General features: G+C 33.1%; 1 protein-coding gene across 1 annotated transcript in view; it reads left to right on the forward strand.

Annotated features, from left to right (window-relative positions):
* Positions 1-12995, forward strand: part of LOC122577337 — a 345413-nt gene that overhangs the window by 223942 nt on the left and 108476 nt on the right. Inside the window, exons 11-14 of the mRNA XM_043748626.1 lie at positions 2254-2352; positions 2639-2778; positions 4369-4441; positions 5059-5094. Of these exons, the coding sequence (XP_043604561.1) occupies positions 2254-2352; positions 2639-2778; positions 4369-4441; positions 5059-5094 (348 nt within the window). The remainder of the gene's footprint in view (positions 1-2253; positions 2353-2638; positions 2779-4368; positions 4442-5058; positions 5095-12995) is intronic.

Here is a 12995-nt window from a genome sequence, read left to right on the forward strand (position 1 = left end):
AAAGGTACAGGTACCAAAGATCATAGATTTCACCACAAAAGAGTAGAGTATAGCATAAACACGAGCACAGATGCAAAATGGGTACTCAATAAAAATAGCAACCAGTTTAGTGAGTGGAAAGAGCAAGAAACAGAACCTAGTGGTTTTTTCAAGGTGTGAAATACAACTCATAGCAATATGTGATAGTTAGGAGGTTAAATGGATTGTAAGTTTAATAGACAATATAGGTTTAAAAAACAAGTATAGATTAGTATGATTAAAAACGGATAGCAATGCTACAATTGACCGAGTTATGAAGGAAAATGTAACGAATCGAACAAAGACATCAAATTTAAGGACTATTTTCTAAAGGGTGAAATGGGGAATGGGATAAATTTAAAATATACATATTCTGGAAAAATGAAAGCGGGTGTATTAATAAAGTCGTTAGAGTATGAGCGACATGTAAAATGCATCAATATCTTAATTATAATATTTTCCGGGTTCTGCGCTTGTTTCGCGGGGTCCAAGTAAGGTACATGACTCTGTATATATAGTTATCTATTTTAATTATATATATATATTCAATTGTATATTATACATATAATATTAAATATAATTACTTAATATTATATAAATGTATTATATTTATATTCTATATTTTGTACATGAAACTCACACAACTCACAAAATTCATAGGTACACTATGAAACTGATGCACGTAATAATCAAGTGAATTATATACAGAATGATAAGTTTAATATTTGAAACGTTCATAGTGCTCACTGAGAGCAGTAAAAAATGTCTAATCAATGAAATTCTATTCGAAAATCCTAAAAGCAATCCTTTCAATGTAAAATCAACTTTTATCATTTATTAGCGTTCCATATCCTGATCATATTTCGCTTCTGACACAGAGGAATTAGAAGTGTTCATTACAAGTACAATGTTGTAAACACAAGGTTATTACTAATATCAACAAAAAATCTTTAGTATTCATCCAGTTCGGTACTCATTATTCTCATATTGTCAATAATGTCCATTATTTTTCTACTGTAGAAATGACAAATATGTACTTTGTACGTGACCTTGCCAATGGGAACACATGCAGCCCGTAACTCGTATGCAGAAAAATGTCAACAGCCACATTCCATCTCCTAACCATATACAAAAGCTTTCACAACGTGTATGTAAATTTGATTATTTTGCGTCATGTCATACTAACGTTGGGTGGCTGCGTTCTGTTTCTGTTTCTATCACTGACACGGAAGAACGTGTTTTGAGGGTGGTAGAACAGAATCTAAGAACTCGAAAGCCTTCAGTGGCTGTGGGTATCAGTTAACTATCGATTCACCGAACTCTACCCTTTATATTGCACTTTTTACTGACGTGGCTGAATTTGGTAGCAGGAATGGGGTTACAAATTCTCATAATAGCTATGGATGGTCAGATGAAAATCCTTACGCAACTATTGAATCAGGGCATCAAGAAAGATTCTCCTTGAATTTTTTAATCAGAGCCTGTTAATAAAGTTGAAGTCCAAATCAAACCCTTGGAAAAAGGTAGATAAGACAAGGAAATCCGGCAGAATGGTCTCGATCATCTGACTTAAATCCTCTGGATTCTTTATGTGGGAATGCTTTAAAGACTTTTGCCTACTCGTAACCGATAAATAATATGTTGGACTTACGATAACGAATAGAAAATGCGTGTTATAGAATACATGGCAAGGAAAGGATATTTGAAACTGTACGTCGATGTATGATCCATAGATGTATGTAACAATAGAAGGAAGATATATCGAATATCAATTATGAAGATCTGTATTACAACTCCATCTATGGATTTTTGTGTAAATTAAGTGTGTCGCGAAGAGAATCAATTGTGATACGGAACACTAGTAAATAATAAAAATTGATTTTATACCGAGAGCATTGCTTTTAGGACTTACATCGTTTAGACATTTTTTATTCCTAGGTACTGTAAGACCTTTAAGTATGGGAACCTTTTTTTATCACCCTGTATATTACATATAATAAATATTTTCAAACAAATTATCTGTTCTAAGCGAAATATTACCTCTATAATTTTGAAACGCAATATCGAACTTGTATCCCACAATAATCTTTCGTTTCTATTCGCATATTAACTTATATATTATTAACATTATTTCCTTTTTATATAATTGGCTTTCGCTTAAGAAAGTTATTTTATTTCTGTAACGTTACTTACTAATTTTTATACGAAAATAATTATTATTTTATGCAATTTTAGAGGGACAATTACCGAAAGGAGCGGCCTATCTGGAGGAGACCGAAACGATAAAACGACCCCCGAGCGACGATAAGCCGATAATTAGTCCAGGCGAGATCAGTGAGTACATTTTTCATAGATTCGTAACCGTCGAACATATATTTGATGACGTGTATCGAGCACGTAATTTGAGCTTAACCGTACCTATAAACTCTGTTTCGTGGTTTCACCCGTGAATTACTTTTTAAAGTGCAATTTACTTTCATTCTGTGTTGTGTGAAGAATTCCCGTGAATGTTGACGTTACGCGTGGTGTGATAAATCATTCTTTACATTCTCGATAAAATTCGTGTGAAACGAGTCTTTCCCGGTTACCGCATTATGAAATTAAGCTGATGTTCGCTCAGTTTACAACGTGAAGAAAGAGTACGAGAGCGAGCCAGAAACAGAAAATGAACCGCCAAAGAAGATGGCCGATTTGGGTCCTCGAAAATTCAATGGTATTGGCCCAACATCTAAGGAGGGTATTCCTCTCGTTTTAAGATCGGTAGGTCTCTGCATCTGTCTCTGGTTAAGAGTTAGTGAAAAGTTTTAGAATTTAGGTTCATTAATGTATTAAGATTTCTTTAAACATATTATTAATCCCTTACTGTATTACTGACAGACTTTTTACTGTATATCTTAGGTTAGTTAAAAATAACTAAATTTAAAATATGATTCTTTTATTGCAATATTAAATTTTAGCTCAAATAATTCTTAATAACTTGGTTTCCATATATCAACCCTCTATAACTAGATTTCTTTTTGTTTATGACAGAAGGAAATTACAAATTGTTCGTGACTTTCTACTTTAATTTGAACTGCCATTACAAGATCATTTGTTTCTGTATAATTTTAAACTAATATAAATTTATATTTAGCGATAAATATACTACGAATGTTTATGCAATTTTAAATTGAATACAGAAATTTGTTTCATTTACTTAAATATTATGATAAATACTCTACCTTTATATATTTTTTTATAGTAATATGTATTCTGTAAATGTTTACATCTGCAGCCCAGTGATAAATAATTAAAATAAAATTTAAATATAATTAATAAATAAAATATCGATTAATAATAGTAAAATATACATATATTAATATAATAAAAATAAAATTTAAACGTTAAGATATTTTATTTACATGTCACATAGTGTTATAGAGGATCATGTACAATATTTGTAACTGTCACATTCATATGAATGTCTGCTGTATAGTTAAGTTAATTAACTACAAGTAATTTTTTCTACATTATTACTTACTTTCATAAAATTTAATTTTATTCTATGAACCGCACCGTATTTATAAATACTAAAATCTTTACATCACAGTGTGGGATTAAATAAATATCAGGATTTGTGTACATATATGTAGGGTGTCCCAATAAATTTTGATTACTTTGAATACCTTCGTTAGTTCTAGATGCATGGAAAATCTTTATTTACAAAGGAATATATTATTCTTTATTAATTCAAGGAATATAATTTATTATGTATAAATTATTAACTAATTTATTTCTTAGATGAAAATGACGTTCAAAATTTTGGAAATCTTTCATTTAATGAAGTAGCAATTATTATTGGCATGTATTATATCTTCCTTTACGTCATAAAAATTTTGTAAATAAAATTTTTCCATATCTTTGAAAGGGCAAACCTTTAAAGTACTCAAAATTGTTGAGACACATTTTATATCTGCAAAATGAATTACACAATTTTAAATTCCAAAAATAAATTTCTTATCATACACAAGGTTAAGAACAGAAGTAGTTGGTAAATACTAGTACCAAAATTACTGAAGATATGTCATTACGATAGTTTTGCTTTTTTCTCAGTGAAATGCTGTATGTGACAAAAAATTATTTAAGTGATTCAATGACGCAAAAATGATTCAATTAAAATACATATGTACATATAATATTGAACCGCGAGAATTATTTACTATGCCATTTTAAAACTAATGCGTTTAGCTATGATATTTAACATTTTTTAACATCCTGCCGTTATGAATAAGAAACCTCATTGACTTTTATTTTAGAATTAATGAATTTTCTTCATGTTTGCATCATTTGATTGAAAAACTAAAATTTTAGGAAGTCAAGGAGAATAATCAAACAAAATGGTATAAGAAAATGTACGACTCGTTGCATCGTGCAGACAGAAGCGGTGAGTTTGTGTGGCAAATATGTACTGCGCAGCTTCAATGCTTATACGAAACAATTGAAAGTTGTAATAGCGATTAATATTACGAAAATGCTCGGCAGTATTTTCCTACTCTTTTTTTCTTTTTAATTTTAACTAGTCTAACGAATAATATACGCATAATAATGTTATGAAATAGTGATCTATTAGTAATGTTTAACATAAATTACCTCTATCTCGTTATCATTCTTCCAAATAATTGTCTACTTTCTTTTTAAATTAATTTCGTTTGATTGACATTGCGATTTTTCGAATAACATTTCGTATTATCACGAATTAAATTCAGCGGCTTCTTGCAGTTGTACAGTTTTTCCGTGAAAGCATTTTTCATGTGAATCTACTACAATTTAATTCTAACTAAAAAAATGCCGTCACTTCTAAAAAAAAAAACAAACTTTTTAATTCCAATATTAATATCGAAACACATGTCTTCAAATCTTTGCTTAAATAACGAATCATTATAAATTAGAATAGATTAAAAAGTATTAAAGTATTATTCGAATAAGAATTCCAATTCTTAAAACAAGCAAACTATCAGAAAATCACAAGGAGCTGAGATTAATATCTAATCTCATTTTCAGATGACTACATAACCGTTCATTACAAACAAAGAAGAGGTGAATACACGCTCCAACGAATTCAACATATTACGATATAAACGAATACTAATAAATGAAATAGTTTAGAGAATTAACACAATCATGATAATGGCCTTCTTGTTCGGTCGAGATTTCGCTCTTCTTAACCAGTTAACTGCGTTCGACGTGTATATACAGCGTCCACACAGTGTGTATTAAACGTATCGATAACTTACGTAACACGATACATACGTTGGCTCACGAAGATCTTCGAACATTCCTTGAAACAGAATAACTTTTCTAAAATTGGTCTTTTTTCGAATTTTTTATGTATGTAAAACTATGGAAAATCTCGTCGATCCCAATGACCTTGAAGCATGTTGTCAGGGTCATCATTCTGAACAATTGTTTCCTCTACATGTTACAGTCGCTCGACTTTAGTTTTCGAGATATGCACAAAAATATTTTTATTACTATACATATGTATATTTAACGATATGTAGCTTTTTTGAGTCTTGGTTACATTAAAATTAAATTGGAATTAATCGGAATTAATTTCAAGTTCTGTAACAGGAAATATTAGTTGCCGTTTTTCGCCGCCAAATACGTTCTATGTTTTATGTATGAGCACCGTTATCCGAACCAACAAAGTTCATTCTATGGCTTATCGCTAGATGTTTGTATCCTTCCTCGTTTAAGTATTTATACGATTTCCAACAGTCAGATATAACTGGCATACCTGGTTTGCTTTATTCTTTAATGACGGTGACTAAAGTGGTGAAACTCCGATCGGAAACTAATGTAATAAACACCTCCTTGTTTATGCGTCGAATTGTGCCAAAAATTCATTGCTCAGTCACAAGACGATCTTCGTTAAATTTTTTCCCCCCACTTTTACTTCAGTTTCGTTTAATTTTGTTTTCACTTCCTATTTACGTAGAATGTTTCTCGACCTACAAGATACATATATCTCGGCAAAAGCTGGTCCGACAACGACAGGTATTTGCAAGGAAGTGCTTACTGAGGGAGTCCCAGTATTATACTGATACGCAATGAAGCGGCAAGCAGTTTATACACAAAGATGTATATTGTGAAACGTTATTTTCGTAAGCAATAATTTCTAGATGTCTTCATACGTTTTCTATTTCGACCTTTGATACAATAAGTATTGTTGAGAATTTTGGATCTTTGAAGCCGAAATAATGTTATGGGAACACAAAATTTACACTTTTAATTAATGTTTGGATAGTTATACATTTATTTAATGGACGATCTCTATTATATTTATCGATACATATCTGCACGCGTCTCAGCACTTTCTTCTTTACCCGACTGTTAACCGACGACCCTTCCAGATGCTTCTAACGACTGGACAGTTTACTGCCATCTGTTTTTGAGACGCTGCGCACACACATACTCCCACACACTAATACTCGCATACAAGTATTCTTACTGCACGTTTAACCCAGTCCAGCACAGAAAATTATACATATCTCAACAATTATCATAATATCTAAACAATAACTTTTCGCGATCGAACTTCATCATTCATTTGTTGCATTTAGTGCAAGTTCATCATGCCATGAAACACATTTTGGATAATCAAAAACCTATCAACTTTCCGTAATTGTTGCAGATATCCAAGAATTTATATAACTTCATGTCTAATAATGTATGCCAATACGGTTAATAATGAAACAGATCTTCACGTCTCAACCTGTAAACACAGATAGATAGAGCAGGGCAATTCAATTTATAATGGAATACCATATATATGTCGGGTTGACGTTAGACTCAGGGACGTGTAACGTATCTTCATTAGGACAAGCCATCGTTGTTGTTCAATGGAGATTTACAATTATATGTACCAATGTTGATTAAACTGAGTTTGACAATTATATGTGGTGATTAGACACTCTAGACGTTAAAGACAATGTTCTTAGGTTCAATAACGAATCCACGGTCAACGGGGAAAACTCTTTGTTCAATAGAATATATTTTGAGACACAAAGTGACGTTAGCTGTGTCGCTCGGTTTCTTTCTGACAGACAAGACGACCTGTGTAAACTCTCCAAGGTGATCACAAGAATAAAAGACTGATACGATCACATTTGTCAATTGCATATTGACCGGGCATATCAACAAAATTCCAGGCGCCGTTACTAGGCCTGCGTAGAGCCGACATTGCTCCTGCCCGGGGCTTGTTTGTTAATACAGCGTGTGTCCCTCAATATTGGCACTTTTTCTGTTAGGTAAAAGTGTTCATCCCGTGACCGTGGCTACGTTCGGCGACCAGTTGTGTCACCTCGAACCCAAGTCCACTGTCACAAATCTCGGGCAAACATAATCAGATCCTATCACAACTACTTCTAAGTTCTGTTATTTAAGTACAGCTATAATAAATAGTTTGGACCAAAGTATTGGGGATCTTCCCAAAATTCCAAAAGAAAGGTCCGATGTCTCTACGTCTCCGACATATATAATGCAACACCAATAAATTACCATAGCTATTCGAGAATATGGACAACTTATTCAGTAAGAATTTATTTATTGTCTTGAATTATTTAAATAATAAATTATTTTAATAAATAATTTTTAATAAATAATCCTTCGGATGAAAGCACGAACAGGGTAATGCTGCACGCACAACTGCACCTGTGAAACTGTAAGAAATATCTGTTACATTTGAATTAAAAATTAATATTGTATTATCGTAACTACTATAGTTAGCTTATTAATGATAAGTATATTGAACAGGTGTTAATTGAACAGAGAATAATATTCGTTAAACATGAACTAATCGCAGTAAACACAGTATAATCAACACAACTAAGTAATTAATCAACGACTCTCATCAACGCAATCCGCACTCTTTGACATCTCAACTCGTACTGTTATTAATTCGTTCTTTGTCCCCTAGCAACCCCTTGTCTTTTGTCCTAACCTCAGTACATACATGCTGAGCAACCGCTCGTTTATAATTCTCATGACACCCCCCAGACCCCTCATCCATGATACTACAATATTATTAATATATTTATTACGTTTGAGTATGGGTTAATTTTTTAATCAAATGAGTGCAAAACGACCGGCAACTTTTGCGTAAAATAATAAAAATTACTCTATTTCGTAAAATAATATCAATTGTTTATTCGCATATTATTGTTGCCGATTAGTTTAAAAAGGCCAAGGCAACCTCAGACTCAATAAATTGATAATATTCATTTCTATTTTAATTATAACAGGCATTTCTTACAGTTTCGCGTATGCAGTTGTGCACGCAGCTTTACTTAAGCTCGTTTCACCCTTGTGCGCATACATAAACAGAAGATATAGTAAGGAGCAAAGCTGAACACACATTCAGGATTTTAATATAAATGGTATTTTATTCAATGTCTGTATATAGAACACAAGAAAAACAAAATATATAGTATTATATAGGATGTTTTGTCTTCCTAAAAAATTTTACCGTACGTGTTGTCATCATTGTTTTGGTAAATAAAAATTGTTTTCGTGAAATCAGTTTTGTACCGCAAAGAGAGCTGTCGGAATCAACTAGTGTAAACATAAACTTTGTTAGCAACTAATGTTAACACGTTGACTGCCAGATGAATTTTCCATGGTTTGCCCAAGGCGCCGACGTGAACTTTTCATTATGCGATGCATATTATGTTGAAATATTATTCGCAGCGAATAAAATGAGTTATAAAATCATGCTTGAAGCATTTTTCGTGGTAACCCCCACGGCGTTGTAGACAATTATTACGATTGTCCTTTTCTCAAACAATCGTGCTATGTACTTTTAATATTTGCTGCGTCGCCGGTCACCGGTGACCCCCATGGCAGTCAACGTGTTAATGCCCGGGATCAGAATTGTATTAGTAATTCTGTTGTAGTCTACAATAAAACATATCAAAGCATCTTTAATATTTCATAATGAAGTCATTATCGCGAAGCGTGATGAATAGTATTATCTTTCAACTAAAAAATTGTTTGTCAACAAGCAAGTTGCTTGCGAAATGTTTTTTTATCGAAACGATATTGTAGTGATGTCCCTACATCTTTTTGAGGTCATCCGAAATTGTTATCTTCTAATTAGAAAAGAGGATTAAGATACATCACCTCCGAAGTTGCAACAATCGCATCAATAACTGCAAAATTATTAGAAAATTACTAGATATGTGAAATAAAATTAGTAAACAAACCGCTCGAAGAGCATTAAAAGAATTTCATTTTATGGTAATCGAAAAGAAAAAGAAGCCTGTTTTTTTCAAAGAACAATATCAAGACCTGCCTACGTTTCGCACAAAAATATAACATTTGGATTATTAAACAGTGGAAAAAAGTGATTTGGTCTGAGAAATCTAAACTTAGTCGATTTTCATCGGATGGACGTTTGTGGTGCTGAAAGAGAAGAAGTGAAACTGGTCTATTGCCACGTCATGTTAAGCAAACAATTCAATTTGACGTTGGTTTGATTATGATATGGAGATGCATTACAGTAGGTCCGTTACATCGAATCGAGGGAATGATGAACCAATACATTTATAAAGACATTTTACAAGAAAACTTACTGGAAACAGTTGAAAATATGTCGGTATCAGAGAGTGACGTCATATTTCAACACGACAATGACCCCAAGTATTGTATCAGGCTGTCCCATTTTGTAGTAATATAACAAAATGGATCATACATAATTCAATAAAATAATATAAAACAAAAAATGTTAGCATCATTATTATCTCCTTATAAAACGAAAGAAACTTTTGAGACAACCTATAATATTAAGAATGTGAAAAATTGGCTACAGGTTCAGCCCTTCCAAACCATAGGACGACCTGCTCAAAGCTCAGAAATAAACCCTATAGAAAATGTCTGAGCATATACAAAGATGTAGTTGGCAAATGGATAGAAAGCTCCCCTATTAACCTTAATGATTTATGGCAACAAGGGCAGGGACAATTGTATTTCATCACGCAGGAGTATTGCGAAAATATTACATCAAGCATGTTAAAATGTGTTCAAGAGGTTACTAAATATTAATTTTACAAACAACTACTATCCTTCATTTAAAATTACTTTGCGGTGCAAAACTGATTTCACGAAAACAATTTTTATTTACCGAAAGAATCATTATAGCATGAACGATAAAATTTTTTAGGTATATAAAACACTAAATATTTTGCTACATTTTCGTATTCTACATGCAAAGTGTTGAAGTAGTCACCACTTCTAAGAAAACTTTTCTCAAGCACTGAAGCTAGTCACAAAGGATATAACCTAACAAACAGGAAGATGGTACCCCGCTGGAGGTAGCCACCCACATGATAATCAAACAGCTAAAAAATTCTACCAAATGTCCAAATTGGACAAATTGTGAATGTAAAGTATTAAATAAAAAAAATAAAAAAAAAACTGAAGCCATCGACAGCGTATAGACTATAGACTGGGACGAAGGCAGACCATAGACAGCAGACAGGCGATGATGGCTTTGGGGCTTTCGGTTATAGGGTAACACTGCTAGCGTGACCAGCTCAAATTATATTCCTACTTGTACTTACACTTCTGTATTAAAATATATTTTCTACTTAACAATTTATCTATCTAATAACCTCAACACAAACAATGGGTAAATACTCCGACTATGTGTTCAGTTTTGCTACTTCTTACCATAAGCGTTAGGGTTTGCTAGGTCATTCTATCCAACCGCTGGTAACCAATACAGAATCCACTGTTCTGATACCGATTGTTTTTTATGAATGTCTCAGACATGTATTAAAAAGTCATTGAAACCGGAGAGAACGTAACGGTTCTACAGTTTCACTATGTAATTACCCAAATATGTTCTGTAGATTTATGTCAGTTACATACAGGATGTTCGGCTACAGATATACAAAAATTTAAGGTGGTTTTTCTTGAGACTAAAATAAGATAGACGTCAAGAATGAAAAAAATGCATTTTCGGCTTTGTTTTTTAGTTATTGAAAATTAAAAATTAGTCGAAATATCCCTGTGCGCGAGCAAACTTTACGCGAACGAAACTAGGTTAGCCTAAGCAACGGCGTACACAGGAGCCCTCACGTCGAACGATAAATGGGCAGCAGCTTACTTCGTAAAAGTCGTAGAGAGTGATGTGAATATTATAATGCGCCATTGCACATGATCATGATCAGTAATCATTATCAGTAATTTATGTGAAAAGTGTGTTTGGTTCGTGCAAGACGGTGTTCGATCACATTTAGTAGCACCTCAAAAATATTTGATGCATATGTGATTTTTCTGTGGACACCCGCGGACAGGACGATCGCAGTGCGTGTGTGAAATTTGTATAAACATTGTTATTATTTATTAATTATTAATTTATTATTTATAATTATAATTATTATTTATTTATTAATTATTTATAGAGGCAAAGGATTAGAGGAAACAGTAATCCTCCTTCCTCGGAAATTCCATGAAACGGTTTTCGATATTATAGACTTTATTTTAGATCTGTTATAGATTTTAATAAATTTTTTAAATATTTAAATATTTTAAATATTTTAAATATTTTTCATACGAAACGTCGCGCAGGAGAGTTTACGTCTTCGAATGTCATAATCTTCTTCTCTACCTGTACGAGGTAAGCTACTGGCCATGTATCGTTCGATTTGGGGATCCCTGTTCCAGCTGCTCAGACTTGACCTACTTTCGTTCATGTAAGAAGGTTTGTTCGCGCACAGGGATATCTCCACTGACTTTTAAGAATCAACAACTAAAAACAAAGCTAAAATCGCATTTTTAAAATTTTTGGTATTTATATTATTCTAGTTTCAAGAATCACCCCTTAAATCTTCTTAGACCTGTAGCCCCTGTATGTGCTGAAATTTCATCGAAATCGGGTGATGCAGAAACGAGTGGTATGGACCGATATTTTTAAATTTATTGCAGTAATAGGCGGGCAGTCGTGAAAAACTACGATTTTCACCATTTTCCATCGCTTGTGCATAGCAAAGTTAACCTATTTCAATAAAATTTTTAGCATGCGTATATTAGTGGCAATGTATTTTCGAGGCGATATATGTAATATCAAATAGCTCGTCAATATTTGGTCTTACGTTAATTTAAGACCGGGTTTTTTAACTTATGGTCAAGTTTCAGTAAAGCCAAATTTACACTGTTTCATTTTGGAGGAATAGTATACATCCGGTTTAAGGACCTCGCCAAGGCGCTTGAGTGAACGTTTGAAAAAGTCGACAACTCGAAGTTACTGAGCTGCGCGCGCTATCTATGCGTGAGATAGTTCAGTGATGGCAAGCGGCATAATGTTGCATTGGCAAAGAACAAAGACTTTGTTCAAGGAATCTGGCTACGAAGTAGGGAAAGCGGTGGTGACTTCTGACAAGTAGATTGTGAGGGACTGCCTGGCACTTAGAGCTTTTCCGGCAAGCTAAATCAATCCAATTGGCCCAGCCACTTAAAAATGGATTCTATACAAATATATGGTACCGTTTGCACTGAAACCAAGTTCAAATGCCTCGAAGGCCCATCTAGCTCGAACTATCTTGGGATTGCCTCTTGAGCAATTTTTCGGAGATCTCACAAAAGGGGGTCTTTTTCTCTTCCCACTCCTAATCCATGCTACTATCGATTGATCGTCATAGTACTGTTTCTGCTCGTCAGTTGCTTATATGCTCCTTGCGATTAGCAATCCAAGTTTATTCGAATGATAAATAACAGATAAAGGATAAACCAGAAATACACAATTAATATTAAGCACTTAGTATCATAATGATGAAAAAGTACACGTATTTGGTTGTTAATATCTACCGGGAACCCACAATTTAATGTTTCTTTCTTTTATGTTTGTCAACATTTCCACAAAATTTTTTTACTTTTGAGACTATTTTTTAATCATTGGAAAACATCTTTATGCTCATTTAATCAAACACCCTAATTAA

The sequence above is a fragment of the Bombus pyrosoma genome, linkage group LG18 (assembly GCF_014825855.1).
Source record: "Bombus pyrosoma isolate SC7728 linkage group LG18, ASM1482585v1, whole genome shotgun sequence".
In the NCBI taxonomy this organism is placed as follows: Eukaryota; Metazoa; Arthropoda; class Insecta; order Hymenoptera; family Apidae; genus Bombus; species Bombus pyrosoma.